The sequence below is a fragment of the Rhineura floridana genome, chromosome 12 (assembly GCF_030035675.1).
Source record: "Rhineura floridana isolate rRhiFlo1 chromosome 12, rRhiFlo1.hap2, whole genome shotgun sequence".
NCBI lineage: Eukaryota > Metazoa > Chordata > Lepidosauria > Squamata > Rhineuridae > Rhineura > Rhineura floridana.
The window spans coordinates 7,880,078-7,895,878 of record NC_084491.1 but is presented as its reverse complement, the minus strand read 5'-3'; the positions used below and the strand labels follow the sequence as shown (position 1 = coordinate 7,895,878).

Below are 15,801 nucleotides of genomic sequence, written 5' to 3'. Positions count from 1 at the left end.
GAGAATCAGAATCCAACATCTGGAAGGCACCATATTGGCGGGGTGGAGTCGTCCAGGGACTTGGGGGGGGGTCTTAGACCCCTTATATTTTGGGGAGCCAGGTCCCAGCAGGGTCCCTATGTTTCCAGCATCCTAGGAGCCAATCAACATGAAAGGGGAGTGTTAGCCACTGAGAAGAGTCTTCTAACTTGCTTCCTTGTCCTTTTTGGCTGATCGGTGCCAGTCAGAGTGAAAGGAGGGGAGTCAGCCACCGAGAATACTCTAGCAGCAGGTAGATAAGTGCGTAGACACTGAATTCAGCAATTCAAGCAATATCTCTGACAGTGAGAAAGGACAGTCAAATGGTGACAGTGATAGAGAAGCAGAAAGTCACATTCAAGCCTAGCCAGATTATTCTATAATCTTAGAAGGTTGTATAATCTTAGAAGAGGGCACGGCTATTATGAAGGGACCTGGCATGTCTGAATTTGCCACTACACTACTGTATATTGGGTACCCCCCTTTAGAATCTCAAAAGCTCATGAACAGCTCTCCAGAAAAAAAGTGATTCATGTTGTTCTAAAAGTGTCGGGTTTCCATGGTGTACGTAAAGATACTTTTGCTGAAAGCAGTGATGTTTTTGTGTGTGCCAAGTTAATAAGCCATAGACACCAAATATACCATCTGTGTTATTTGTAGCATTAAAGATAGGGCAGGCTGACAAGCAGTGATGCTGTCAGTTGCCTGATCAGCTCTTTAAATGAAACAGCAGGGAGAAACTGTATTTACCTGTACAAATTATGCATCTAGCTGCCATTTCAATTCACCGCTGCCTCCCTCACAGATTCCTTTAAATCAGGGCAAGTCTGTTCTTGAGGGCTGCTCTCCTCTCCTGACAGCAGGAGTGCAAATGCATTGTGCTGTCCAAACCTGCACCCTCATGAGTGCTCCGGTTCTGTGATAAAGCTAGTGCCATTTATCAGCAAGGCTCTCCCTTATCAGTCCACCTTCCCAAACCTATCTACACCCATGCCAGGTGGGCTGATGGGAGTTGTACCCCAAAGCATCTGGAGGACACCATATTGGGGAAGCTTGTTATGGAGCCTATGCACTCAGGCAGAAGAAGACACTCAGATGTGAGTGTTTACATGTTCCATGCATGTTACCTGTGAAATAAAAAGAGAGGTGTCACCCTGAAGCATGGGGGTCTCTCTGTTTATTGCAACCTTTTCTCTATCCTGATGAGTGAAACTGATTAAGTCCTCACCTGTTTAAAATTTGCTCACATTCTGAAGGTTAGCATCTGACCATTCCTGATTTAAATATTAAGACTAAAATGTTAATACCATTCTGAGAAAAAAATGCTGGGTAGTGAGTTGCACATCATTGTCCTCAGCTGGATTACACAGTGTACGCATTCACTGAATCATCCTTTTAATGCACACAGAGAGTTTTAGAAACAAAGCCTGGCTCACCACTTCTTCCCCAGTAAACGTGCAATAAATGAGAATTGTTGGTCATATCATTCCAATAGGCAAATTAAGGCAGAGCTCTTCAAAATCAAAACCCTCAAAGCTTAAAGCTCTACTTCTTAATATACACCCCAACTCCCAAGTCCTTCATTTATATTAAATGGTTTCATTTTCAATGGAAATATAAGAGCAGAACCGTTTGGAACAACATATTCTCTTTAACTGCTTCTGCTATGGAACATTTTTAATTATTATTCCAAAGAAAGAGAGACGATGAAATAATGACTCAGTTGAGCCAACTAAACTAAGAGGATATGACAGCAAGTTTTTGAGTGAGGCAGAACACTTCTTCAGATGGGGAAAAAGGAGGTTGTCACCACCTTGGAAGGGAGGGATGCCTTTGGAAAGATCTGCCTTGGACACCAGTATGACTGGGTCTCTCAAAATGTTGCCATGTTAACCCAGATATTTCATAACAGTCATTTCATCTGAACCATTTAGGATGTGATCAGCTCTACTTTTCAAAGCTCTTCAACCATGATAATTCTATTTGGGGGAGAGGAAGACTACTTTGGGGCACTGTTTTTCCAACTTCAGGAAACCCTTGCCAGGGAACCCCTGCAAATCTACCATGGATTCCTAGTGCATTTCAGAGGTTTCGGGAATACAGAAAGTTGCTTTATACTGAGTCAGACCACTGGTCCATCTTGCTCAATATCATCTACACTGACTGGCAGCGGCTAGCCAGGATTTCAGGCAGGAGTCTCTCCCAGCCCTACCTGGAGATGCCAGAGACTGAATCTGGGACCTTCTGCATGCAAAACAGATGCTGTAGCACAGAGCTACGGCCCTTGTACCAGGGAGCACATTTAGTTCATGCAGGGTAGTGGCCAGGCCTGCTGGGCCCAGGCTGGCCCACCTGAATGGAGAATTCAACCTAGAACACATCCAACTTTCTCCTGAAGCTGCATCTAGCATTAAAAGGTCAGGAGTGCTGGAGGTTTTTTTTCAAGGAAACATTTGCTTGCCGTTATTGATCTTCTATCTGAAGAACCATTTGTGACGTTTTATTTCTAAGGTGCCCTTTGGTGTTGAAGACCACTGGCTTAAAAGATGTGGACCATTGCTTTGTTTTAGGGGCTCTTGGATCTTCTTGAGAGGTTAAGCAGCCTATAGGTTGCTTAGTTATTTCCACACATTTCACTTACAATCTCCCTCCATTTTAGTGGGGTACAACTGTATTCTCAAAGACATTTTCAAAGCTTCAAATGTTTAGGTGAGTGAAATATTTGGGCTCAGGGTCAAAGAGAAGAAATGATGGTCAAGCCAGGATTAGAACTCACAACACGCTGTTCTCCAACCTACGGGGTCATTCCCTCCCTATCACGATACATGTTCATTGCTTGAAGTAGGCTCCCCCACATAATTGCAGATGATCCCTGATACAATTTTTTTTGAGACAGGGGTTGTGGTGGCATTACCAGAGGATTGGAAATATGCAAACAGCAGAGATACTTCCAGTTTTGTTCAATGCTGAAAAAGGGCCTGGTGGCTGTTTGAAGGCACTGCATGGCATCCTGGGAGTCATGCATGGGTATTGGTGCCAACCCCACTGTGGAGTGAGGCCTTGGAGATCTCGGTGCTGACTGTGGAAAGAGGAAAGCTTTCATACTTGTCCTTCTCATTGCTGCAGCTGCAGCGATACAGCAACGCCTTGACTTCCTTTTGGAAATTGCTGTTGAGGAAGCCATACATGATGGGGTTGATGCAAGTGGAGGCCATGGCCATGAGATGGCAGAGGGAGAAGATGAAGTTGTGGTAACACACCGAGATCTTCTCATGGTCCCAGTCGTAGAGGGCATTGAAGACAGTGAGGGGAAACCAACATGCGGCGAAAGCAACGACGATGCAAGCCAACATGATGTTGACTTTCCTGTGGCTGGTGGCCCGGGAGCCATCCTTGGCACGCTCCACCATGTCCTTGCGGCGCTGAAGGCGCAGGAAGATGCGGAAATAGCAGGCCATGATGAGGAGCAGGGGCAGGCAGTACTGGAAAAGCAAGAGGAAGGTGGTGTAGGCCAGGCGGTGCTGGTCCGATGGCCAGTGCTCAATGCAGGCCATGTGGTTGGCAAAGGGGTCGATGGGAAGGCTTAAGTTTTGAAAGGGCTCATTGGTCAGGATGGTGAAGGACAGGAAGGGCAGGGAGATGAAGCAGGCGACCACCCAGGTAAAGGCAACGGCCAGGTACGCATGGTTGGCAGCTGGCTTCCTCCCAGTCGGATTGATGATGAGCTGATGCCTCTCCAGGGCAATCCAGACGAGGGAGAAGATGGAGACAGTGACCGAGATGCACTGGACAAAGGGGCTGGCCTTGCAGAGGACTTCTCCTAAGATCCAGCGGTCCATCAGGGTGTAAATGACCGTGACGGGCATGCAGACAAGGGACATGAGGATGTCCGAGCAGGAGAGGTTGGCGATGAAGATGTTGGTGACGTTTCTCATCTCCTTCTGCTGGACGATGACACACACCAGGCAGAGGTTGCCTATCAGTCCCACTGCAATGACCGCACTGTAAGCCACGATCAGGAAGGTGCCGTTGCCCACAGAGTCACTGCAAGACATCTCGTTCTCCTCCAGCAGCCTAAGCTGCTGCTCCGACAAGTTGAGGTAGAGGAGATTCATCAGCTGCTCCATGGCACCTCCCTGTTCACCTCAGGGACGGAAGGATGAGAAGCGAGTTAAAGCCAGCTGCAGACAGCGGAAGGAGTTGTCCCTGCTCACGAGATGCTGTGCTCACTCAGGACTTGTCCTGCACCAAGGAAGAAGACACCCAGGAATTAGGAGGCAGTTGTTTATTGGATGCATCTATATACTGCCTTCTTCCATAGAACTCAAGGTGATATATAAGGGGGGGTCATGGGGTTGCCAGGTATTCTGTGATCCAGGTACTGAGCAGAACCAAATCTGCTGAGCTTCAGCAAGGTGGCTGGTTTCATCGGGGGCCTCCAGACCATGTCCTATGACAGCCTTCTCCAACCTGGTGCCCTCCCAGAATCTTTGGATTACCACTCCCATCATGGCATCATATCACTCCCATCATAACTGGGACTGATGGGAGCTGTTGTCCAAAACAACTGGAGGGCACCAAGTTGGAGAAGGTGCCCCTAGGACCACTTGGCTTCCATCCCATATATTTTAGATTAATCTTCTTGGACCCCACTTTATCCTAGAAGCTTGGGGTGGGTAATAACATGTTAATTGAAAACAGCAAAAATAGTGTAACATGTTTCCATTGTGGTTGCCTTTTACTATGTTTGAATGATGAAAGGATATTTTTAACTGTACCTGTTTTAAAAATGCTTTTAACTGTACTTGTTTTTATGTTTTAACTGTTTTTAGAATGCTTTTTTTAAAATTGTTTTGTTGATGCATTTGCCACCCTGGGCTCCCTCGGGGGGAAGGGCAGGATATAAATTCTATTATTATCATCATCATCATCATCATCATCATCATCATCATCATCAACAACATATTTGAAGAGCAAATTCCCTACCTGCAGCAAAGCACAGTTCCCATTCATTTCAATGGGACAGAGGCAAGGAGACCTTCTCAGTGCCCTTTGACTGCATGGCCTGGTATTCTCTACATTTTCCCAAACAATTCTACCACCACCCCTTTGGCTCAATAAATTCACAGTCATTTCTTTTAGACTTTTCAGTTGTCTTTCCTGCAACAACCACTTCTGCTACTACAGGAATAGTACATTTCCCCAACACTCAAATTTCAATACTTTGTCACTGGAAAAATGCTGTTTTCCTGCCCTCTGTCCCCCTCTAGCCCATCAGCTGTGAATATGCAATCTTGCAAATAAACTCTGCAAAATATACCAGCCTGCAAAAAAAAAACAATGTTCACAGGTCCCAGCTTAGTCATAATCATTTGCAGCACATCAAAAGCCTGCAATTTATTTATTTATTTTTAAAGAGAGGACTGACTCTCTTCCAATCTACAAAAGCATTCTTGCCTGATCTCCAGGAGGCAATTCTTACTCACCAAAGGTGAGTGGCTGTCTGCAAGCCCATAATGGCAACTGCGGAGTAGAATGTGGCTCCGTAAATCTCGCAATAATTTGCAACACATCAAAAGCCTGCAAATTATATTTATTGATTTGTTTATTTATTTAAAGGCTCTCTTCCAGCCTACAACTGCACCTGTTGGCTAGTGCTTCCCAGTGTCAGTAGCAATGAGCAACAAGGCGCCTCCACCTTTTATGTCTGTGACATCCTATAAACTTTGAAAAAGCATATTATTTCCTACTTCTTTTGAGGCGGAGACCATGCCTACGGTACCCTCCCAACGCTAAATGCTCAAGGAGTCCCTTCAATTGTGAAATGGGAGGGCAAGCAAGGAAGACTCCCCTTGTGCCCACACCAACATACCATTTCAGGGACGGTTTGCTTTATTTGGTTAAAGAAAAGTTTGGTATGGGGGGGTTGCTTGCTTCCCCCCTCTCCAGCCCTGCAATGCACAACCCGCCCCCTTTGAGCAAACGCTGCCAAGGGCTGTTCCCGCCCTCCTTTCCTTCCGATTCCTAAATCAGCATCTCAATGCAGGAAGGGACCCAGGAATGACGGCAAAGTCCCGATGAGCCCGCAGCGCTGCCTTGTAGCCGACTAGCCGTGCAACCCCGCTCCTAGGGGGCAGCTGCTGCCCAGCCACCTCTACCCCCCCCCAAAAAAAAGCCTGCCCGCGATGCCGACTGCCGGCCGTCGCTGCCCAGACAGGGATGCGGCCAAGCGGCAGCTCTCTGGAGCTTCTGACAGGACAGGAGCATATTGGCTCGGTGGAGCCGTCTGGCATTCCTTCGCTCTGCCCCAGCTTTTGGGGCTGAGCTAGGCAAAGCCCCGCGGCTGGGAGAGAGCGTGCAGCAACGACCCCAGCAGGAAAGACACCCCAAGCGAGAGGGGTGCAGCTCCCGACGGGGGGGGGTCTATTCCCGGGACATCCATCCCAGAGGCAGGCGGTGCAGCGAGGCACGCAGCAGCAGCAGCAGCAGCAGCAGCAGCAGCTCCTACACGCACGCCCCCCCCTCACCTGAGGCTGAACTTGTTCTCCGCGCCGCGCATGCTGCCACCGCAGCCTCTCTCCCTCTCCCTCTCCTTCCACCCGGAGAGATCTGCTCGGCGAGATGCTGCACCAGCCTCCTGGCACACGTGAATGCGTCGGCAGCAGCTAGGGAGTCCTCCTCTCGCTCCTTTCCCCCTCCCCCAACTAAAGAAACGGAGAGCTCCAGGTTGGGGGGAAGGAGAGGCACCCACAGCGAGACGGCGGCCTTAAGAAGGACGAGGGAAGTCGCCCACCCCCAGCAAATCACACTCTCCCCCAAAAAAGACTCCGCCCCTGGGAGGAGAATGGGTCGGCCCCACCCGGGCAGCTGGGCGTCCAGGCAGAAGGCGAGGCTGCTTCCACGTGGGGACCACTCCTCTCCCCCCCCCCGCATCTCCTGCCCTGCAGCGACACTCCAGTCTTCCGCCGTGAGAGCACGTGAAAGGGAGGGGCTGCCTGCGGGGGCGGAGGTGACCCAGATCCGGCTCTGGTGAAGGTCCAGCGCCCGGGCAGGCAAGCAAGGGATTTGCACCAATGAGCATCGACCAAGGGGGAGCGGGCCACAGCCTGCAGATGACGGGTCAGGGGTTCCTGGCAAGGTCTCTGGGTGATGATGATTTGAGGTACATAGGCAATGAGTTCCGGTTGTTTAACAATGACAAATTAAAAAAAAACACACACAGAGCCCCCCCCCCCGAAGAAAGCTGGGAGGGGGGATAACCAAGAATGGATGTTTGTGCAGAAAGGTGGTGAGCTCTGTGCATTTCTGGCACTCAGAACAAATCCCTGGGCTCAGGATTCTTTGATGCTGCACCAGGTTTTGGTTGTGGAGGGGTTCTGCTAAAAACAAAGTAGATCCTGCAAGCCTAAAGCCTGCCCTCCCCTGCTGCAGAACCCTCTGCAAGCTGGCTGCATGCATTCCGGGAAGGCCCACAGCTCCATGGTGGTCACAGTGGTAGATTTAGGAACAAGCCAAGTGAGCCGTGGCTTAGGGCCTCACATTGTGAGGGACAAGACGTTTTAGGGCTCCTACTGGGAGGAAGGGCAGGATATAAAACAAATAATAAATAAAGAAATATTATAATTGAAATTGCTTAAATAACCTTTCATACAAAACCCACCACAAAATTCTGACCTCCCACCCCAATCCACATCCCATCTCATCAACTTCCCTTCCCGGGCTGCTGGACTACTTGCATCATCCACAGGTTGCCCAGGCTCACCTCCAGCCTCAAGAGGAGACAATGGGAACTAGCCTACAGACCCATTCTAAAGTACCCCTCCACGCCAGGCATGGCTTCTTCTGATCCCCTCCAAACCGCTTTCCCAAAACCTTTTTCTCTTTGTTTTTGATGGGATAGGGCCTCTGAATCATGACTTGGCTTAGGGCCTCAGCATGTCTTAATGTGGCCCTAGTGGTAGCGCATATGCCTTACATGCAGAAGCTCCCAGGTTACCCCCGGGCAGCCACTGCCAGTCAGTGTAGACAGTACTGAACTAGATGCACCAATAGTCTGATTCAGTATAAGGCAGCTTCCTATGGTCCTAGGTGGTCAGGAAGATTTGGTTTTAAAAATCACCGTTCCGTGCCCGAATGGAAAATCAAGATATGAATTGGCAAGGCAAAACAGAGGGCTCCTTGGCATATGTACATGCTTGCTGTGGTGTGGGGCACTTCCCCAACCTGGTGCCCCCCAGACGTTTGGGATTACAACTCCCATGCTTTAGAGTAAGGCCATTAGTTCATCTAGCTCAGGTTCATCTCCACCTGCCTTCACCAACCTGGTGCCCTCCAGCAGCAGAGCGAAAAGAGGGTAAGTAGCTCCCATTTATTTCATTCTTTAATTGAATTAAAACAGCTCAGAGCAATAAGTAAATAAGGGCAGCCTAAGGTCACCCTGAGCTAGGCTGAGTTTTCAACACCACCCTAGCAGGAAAGCTTCAGGGGACACTGTAAAGGTAAAGGTGTCCCTGTACTTGTAGTGCAAGTCGTTTCCGACTCTTAGGGTGACATCTTGCAACGTTTACTAGGCAGACCGTATATATGGGGTGGGATTGCCAGTTCCTTTTCCGGCCTTTCTTTACCCCCCAGCATATGCCGGGTACTCATTTTACTGACCACGGATGGATGGAAGGCTGAGTGGACCTTGACCCCTTTTACCGGAGATTCGACTTCCTCCTTCTGTTGGAGCTCCACGAGCTAGAGGGAGCCCCACCTGACGAAGCATCAAGGCCCCAGCTGACAAAGCATCAAGGCGAGTTAAGCAGCAGAGGGAAAAGAGGGTAAGTAGCTCCCATTTATTCCATTATTTAATTGAAGTAAAACAGCTCAGAGCAATAAGTAATAAGGGCAGCCCAAGGTCACCCTGAGCTAGGAGCCAAATCCTGAAAGAACCTATATCTTAGGAGACAGATCCTAGGAGAAGGAAGCCTATAGACAGCTAGTTTTCAACACCACCCTAGCAGGAAAGCTTCAGGGGACACTGTAAACAAGGCTAAATTCCAGTCGGAGAGAAGGGGGAAAAGGAAACTCCACCGACACATACAGGGAGAGAGTCAGCTCAGTCCTTGCTAAAAAGGGCAGCTTCAGCCTTCCTGAAACACAACCACAAGCTCTGCTTCCCTAGGTTAAAGAAAGGTCAGGCTGTTCTAGGTGGGAAAACAACAAACACAAAAGACTTGCCTGGAAGGCACAGCCCCTTGATTAGATTAAAAGCAGCCAAAAGCTTAAACAGCCCCGCCCCTCGCTCAGGAAGGAAGGAAGCCTGCCTTCAAAGGAAGGAAGCCTGAGAGAATACTAAAGAGTTAAGCCCCAGCTGATAGCCATCAGCCTCAAGTAACACATCATTGGCTGGCAGCAGTAGCTGGGAGGAACCAGCCACACATATAAAGTCAGAGCACCCTAGCGAGGGAGCCTGCTCCACGAGCTAGAGGGAGCCCCAGCTGACAAAGCGTCAAGGCGAGTTAAGCAGCAGAGCGAGTTCGGCAGCAGGGCAAGGAGGCCAGGGCCCCCCACTCTGCCTGTCTGTTCCCTGACCTCAACTAAACCGCAGTCTCCAACCCATTGACTTAATAAACCTTAAACAAAACTATGCAGGTAAGAAGCCAGCAGGGGTGTGGGGGCTTTCCAGTGTTTTGCACCACCTGCAGCATGTATGATTATCTGCCTGTTGGACAGAAGTCGTGGGTGTGCTCTCGGTGCAATGAGCTCCTGGCTCTCCGGGAACGACTTCATTTCCTTGAGGCCAAGGTGGTGGACCTGGAAAAGCTGAGAGAGGCAGAGAGGTGTGTGGAGGAGGCCTTCAGGGACGTTATAGCTGTGTCCCACTCCAACGATGATAGCTCTCCTGCTATCATGGAGAACGATGGTCTCGGGGAAGGAGAGCATCCAGCTGAGGAAGAGGGAAACGATCCCTTAGAAGGGACCCATTCCTTGGGGGATGAGCAGCTATCCTCTCGTGCCAAGGATATATCTCCAGGGGGTGGAGGGATCCTTGTAGTGGGTGATTCGATCATTAGGAACATAGACAGTGGGGTGTGTGATGGGCGTGTAGACCGCAAGGTGTTTTGCCTGCCTGGTGCGAAGGTTGCGGATATCGCCCGTCGTTTAGATAGTTTGGTAGACAGTGCTGGGAAGGAGTCAGTGGTCGTGGTGCACGTTGGCACCAACGACATGGGGAAATGCAGCCGTGAGGTCCTGGAAACAAAATTTAGGTTGCTAGGTAGGATGCTGAAAACCAGGACCTCCAAGGTGGCTTTCTCTGAAATGCTACCAGTTCCACGCGCAGGACCAGCCAGACAGGCCCAGCTTCGCAGTCTCAATGCGTGGATGAGACGATGGTGTCGGGTGGAAGGGTTCGGATTTGTTAGGCACTGGGGAACATTTTGGGACAAGCCGGGCCTGTACAAAAGGGACGGGCTCCACTTGAACCAGAATGGAACCAGACTGCTGGCACTTAAAATTAAAAAGGTAGCAGAGCAGCTTTTAAACTGACTGAGGGGGGAAACCCGACAGGAGCTGAGAAAGGTCCGGTTTGGAATAAACCTCCCCCCTGGGATAAAAACCAAAGAAATGATGAAATTTTAAAAGGGGTAGGCCTAGAAGTAGGCATTGTGAGAGCAGGGGCACAGGATATAAATTCAGAAGAGCAAAATTACCACAGGCCTAACCACAAGTGCCAAAGACACTTGAAGAGAGACACTGCTTACAAGTGCCTGTACGCTAATGCTAGGAGCCTCCGAACCAAGATGGGAGAGCTGGAGTGCTTGGTCTCAGAGAAGAGCATTGATATAGTGAGCATAACCGAGACCTGGTGGAATGGAGAAAACCAGTGGGATACGGTTATCCCTGGATATAAACTATATCGGAAGGACAGGGAAGGACGTATTGGTGGCGGAGTCGCTCTATACGTGAAAGAAGGCATTGAATCCAGCAAGCTCGAAACCCCAAAAGAGGTAGACTCCTCTACAGAATCGTTGTGGGTGGTGATACCGTGCCCCAGGAGGGACTTAATACTGGGAACGATCTATCGTCCCCCTGATCAAAATGCTCAGGGAGACCTTGAGATGAGATATGAAATTGAGGAGGCATCCAAACTAGGAAATGTGGTAGTAATGGGTGACTTCAACTACCCGGACATAGACTGGCTGCATATGTGTTCCAGTCATGACAAAGAAGCAAAGTTTCTAGATATTCTAAATGACTATTCCCTAGACCAGTTGGTCATGGAACCGACCAGTGGGATGGCAACTCTGGACTTAATCCTCAGTGGGGACCGGGACCTGGTGCAAGATGTAAGTGTTGTTGAACCGATTGGGAGCAGTGACCACAGTGCTATTAAATTAAACATACATGTAACTGGCCAATTGCCAAGAAAATCCAACACGGTCACATTTGACTTCAAAAGAGGAAACTTCACAAAAATGAGGGGATTGGTAAAAAGAAAGCTGAAAAACAAAGTCCAGAGGGTCACATCACTCGAAAATGCTTGGAAGTTGTTTAAAAACACTCTATTAGAAGCTCAACTGGAGTGCATACCGCAGATCAGAAAAGGTACCGCCAGGGCCAAGAAGATGCCAGCATGGTTAACGAGCAAAGTCAAGGAAGCTCTTAGAGGCAAAAAGTCTTCCTTCAGAAAATGGAAGTCTTGTCCGAATGAAGAAAATAAAAAAGAACATAAACTCTGGCAAAAGAAATGCAAGAAGACAATAAGGGATGCTAAAAAAGATTTTGAGGAGCACATTGCTAAGAACATAAAAACCAACAACAAAAAATTCTATAAATACATTCAAAGCAGGAGACCATCTAGGGAGAAAATTGGACCCTTGGATGATAAGGGAGTCAAAGGTGTACTAAAGAACGATAAGGAGATTGCAGAGAAGCTAAATGAATTCTTTGCATCTGTCTTCACAGTGGAAGATATAGGGCAGATCCCTGAACCTGAACTAACATTTGCAGGAAGGGATTCTGAGGAACTGAGACAAATAGTGGTAACGAGAGAGGAAGTTCTAAGCTTAATGGACAATATAAAAACTGACAAATCACCGGGCCCGGATGGCATCCACCCGAGAGTTCTCAAAGAACTCAAATGTGAAATTGCTGATCTGCTAACTAAAATATGTAACTTGTCCCTTGGGTCCTCCTCCGTGCCTGAGGACTGGAAAGTGGCCAATGTAACGCCAATCTTCAAAAAGGGATCCAGAGGGGATCCCGGAAATTACAGGCCAGTTAGCTTAACTTCTGTCCCTGGAAAACTGGTAGAAAGTATAATTAAAGCTAGATTAACTAAGCACATAGAAGAACAATCCTTGCTGAAGCAGAGCCAGCATGGCTTCTGCAAGGGAAAGTCCTGTCTCAGTAACCTGTTAGAATAGTAACCTATAGATAGAGGTGATCCAGTGGACATAGTGTACTTAGACTTTCAAAAAGCGTTTGACAAGATACCTCACCAAAGACTTCTGAGGAAGCTTAGCAGTCATGGAATAAGAGGAGAGGTCCTCTTGTGGATAAGGAATTGGTTAAGAAGCAGAAAGCAGAGAGCAGGAATAAACAGACAGTTCTCCCAGTGGAGGGCTGTAGAAAGTGGAGTCCCTCAAGGATCGGTATTGGGACCTGTGCTTTTCAACTTGTTCATTAATGACCTAGAATTAGGAGTGAGCAGTGAAGTGGCCAGGTTTGCTGACGACACTAAATTGTTCAGGGTTGTTAAAACAAAAAGGGATTGCGAAGAGCTCCAAAAAGACCTCTCCAAACTGAGTCAATGGGCGGAAAAATGGCAAATGCAATTCAATATAAACAAGTGTAAAATTATGCATATTGGAGCAAAAAATCTGAATTTCACATATACGCTCATGGGGTCTGAACTGGCGGTGACCGACCAGGAGAGAGACCTCGGGGTTGTAGTGGACAGCACGATGAAAATGTCGACCCAGTGTGCGGCAGCTGTGAAAAAGGCAAATTCCATGCTAGCGATAATTAGGAAAGGTATTGAAAATAAAACAGCCGATATCATAATGCCGTTGTATAAATCTATGGTGCGGCCGCATTTGGAATACTGTGTACAGTTCTGGTCGCCTCATCTCAAAAAGGATATTCTAGAGTTGGAAAAGGTTCAGAAGAGGGCAACCAGAATGATCAAGGGGATGGAGCGACTCCCTTATGAGGAAAGGTTGCAGCATTTGGGGCTTTTTAGTTTAGAGAAAAGGCAGGTCAGAGGAGACATGATAGAAGTGTATAAAATTATGCATGGCATTGAGAAAGTGGATAGAGAAAAGTTCTTCTCCCTCTCTCATAATACTAGAACTCGTGGACATTCAAAGAAGCTGAATGTTGGAAGATTCAGGACAGACAAAAGGAAGTTCTTCTTTACTCAGCGCATAGTTAAACTATGGAATTTGCTCCCACAAGATGCAGTAATGGCCACCAGCTTGGATGGCTTTAAAAGAAGATTAGACAAATTCATGGAGGACAGGGCTATCAATGGCTACTAGCCATGATGGCTGTGCTCTGCCACCCTAGTCAGAGGCAGCATGCTTCTGAAAACCAGTTGCCGGAAGCCTCAGGAGGGGAGAGTGTTCTTGCACTCGGGTCCTGCTTGCGGGCTTCCCCCAGGCACCTGGTTGGCCACTGTGAGAACAGGATGCTGGACTAGATGGACCACTGGCCTGATCCAGCAGGCTCTTCTTATGTTCTTATGTTCTTAATCGAACTGTGGCTATGAGCAGAGCTTCGGCTGCGTTACCACCACTTACCTCTCTGCACCACGGAGGACACTGTAAACAAGGCTAAATTCCAGTCAGAGAGAAGGGGAAAAAGGAAACTAGGGATTTCATGGTAAGCGGTCTTCAGAGGGGGTTTCCCATTGCCTCCCTCTGAGGCGAGTCCTCCCCAGCTGGCTAGGCCTGCTCAGCTTGCCACAGCTGCACAAGTCAGCCCCTTCCTTGACCGCAACTGCCAGCTGGGGGGCAACTGGGCTCCTTGGGACTCTGCAGCTTGCCCACGGCTGCACAGGTGGCAGGGCACGTAACCCCTGAGCCACTCCCTGTGGGGTGATCTTTAGCTGGCCCTTGACACCCAGAAGACACGAGCAGGGATTTGGACTCACAGACTCTGGACTCCCAGCCAGGCTCTCCTCCCCACTGTGCTATACCAGCTGTCTAATAAAAATAATAAAAACCACAAACAAGACATGAAAGCAACAGACCCTCCCAGCATGCTTAGAATATTAGACCATGTCTGGGGGGGGGGGCTGAGTTCAAATCTTGAGTCTTCTCATTTCAGGATGGAGACACAACATCATTCTGAACTTGAGAGCTGAAAGTGGGTTTGCATCCTACAGCAGCCTTCCTTAACCTAGTACCCCCTAGATGTTTTGGGTTACAGCTTGTAATCCTAAATGCCTGGAGGGCACCAGGGTACGGGAGGCTGAGAAAAGGCAACAGTTTGTATCAGAAAGCTTCAAAAGAGGGATTGCAGGTTCAACCCACTTCTCCCTCTTGTAAATGGGTATTGCAGGGGTGGGTTGGGGTGGCTTGTACTGGTTCCAAAACCTGCAGACCCTCTTGTACCAGAGTACCACACCAGAAACATGTCTCCATGTGCTCTCAAGCCATTTCCCTCTCTCTCTTAAAAATGATTATCTGTTTCTTGTCTAATGACACTTCATGGCGGGGGCAAATTTGAATCGGGGACTTTCTGATCCGCATTAAGGTTTACTCTTTGGGCTGTTTCAGAAGGAAAAGGTTTGCCCATTGCTATGGTGCTGCAGCTGCTCCACCTCTCTGAAGAGTGTGCGTGGATGGTACATGTGTTTCTAAGCACCTGTTTGTCACATTCACACTTCAGGTGTACCTTTCAGAAAACTCTGGCTGCACACCTAAAAATGTGTGAAGCTGCTGTTCTGCAGTAGGCCTCTAGGTTGACTAACCTTCACTGACAGCTGAAAGGCTGTTTGTTCATGGTGGTGCAATATCAGCCGGTTTCCTGGGGAGCTAATGAGAAACTTTGGCACCAGCAATGCAAATGTTTCCGCTGGGATACAGCGCACATAATCCTGCTTTTCTAGAGGGCCAATCTATATTGATATTCACCTCAGCAGAAGACAGGGTCTGGTGTTGATTTAATTTTCTGAAGCAGTAAATGCATTTGATAGGAGGGGAGGGGAAGCTGCCTTGTGTTTCGGAAGCACGCTTTTCAGGGCTTTCTTCTCTTATAGCCATGCATCGGTGGTCGAGTTCTAGAGGAGACTGGAAGACAGGGCAGGATACCAGGAGGAAGTATTTGCTGCTGTTCACAACAAATTGCTTAGATTGACAAGCTGGTCCTAATGCCAAAATTTTCAAGACCTAGGATTGGCCCTTAGGATCAGCTGATATTTAACGCCACCTAGGTAGCACCCTAGGCAGATTTGTAATGGAGACTGAACACCGGTGATGCAAGGAAGTACCGCACTGGGTGTCCTGGTTTGTGAAAAACACAACTTCTGGTGTCCTCTTCCTGAGCCTCAAGAGTCCTGGTAGTTCTGGGAAGTTGATGATCTAGCAATAAGCAGGGAGACAGAGAAATGAAGAGGTCCAATACTGCAAGAGGAGCATAGAATCATACAATAGTAGAGCTAGAAGGGGCCTATAAGACCATCAAGTCCAACCCCCTGCTCAATGCAGGAATCCAAATCAAAGCATTCCCAACAGATGGCTGTCCAGCTGCCTCTTGAATGCCTCCAATGTCAGAGAGCCTACTACCTCT

The 15,801-nt window shown here is 48.4% G+C and overlaps 1 protein-coding gene across 1 annotated transcript; it reads right to left on the bottom strand.

Annotated features, from left to right (window-relative positions):
• Positions 1-556: 556 nt before the first annotated feature.
• Positions 557-6,770, bottom strand: LOC133368380 (neuropeptide Y receptor type 1-like). Its single transcript, XM_061592565.1, has 2 exons — positions 6,546-6,770; positions 557-4,260 (listed from the first exon to the last, which is right to left on the bottom strand). Exon 2 carries the CDS (start codon positions 4,143-4,145, stop codon positions 3,036-3,038), a length of 1,110 nt encoding a protein of 369 aa, XP_061448549.1. The 5' UTR covers positions 4,146-4,260; positions 6,546-6,770; the 3' UTR covers positions 557-3,035.
• Positions 6,771-15,801: the final 9,031 nt, after the last annotated feature.

Bases quoted from the DNA above. Each gene is read 5' to 3' on its own strand.
- LOC133368380 (XM_061592565.1), bottom strand. From the start codon at position 4,145: ATGGAGCAGCTGATGAATCTCCTCTACCTCAACTTGTCGGAGCAGCAG.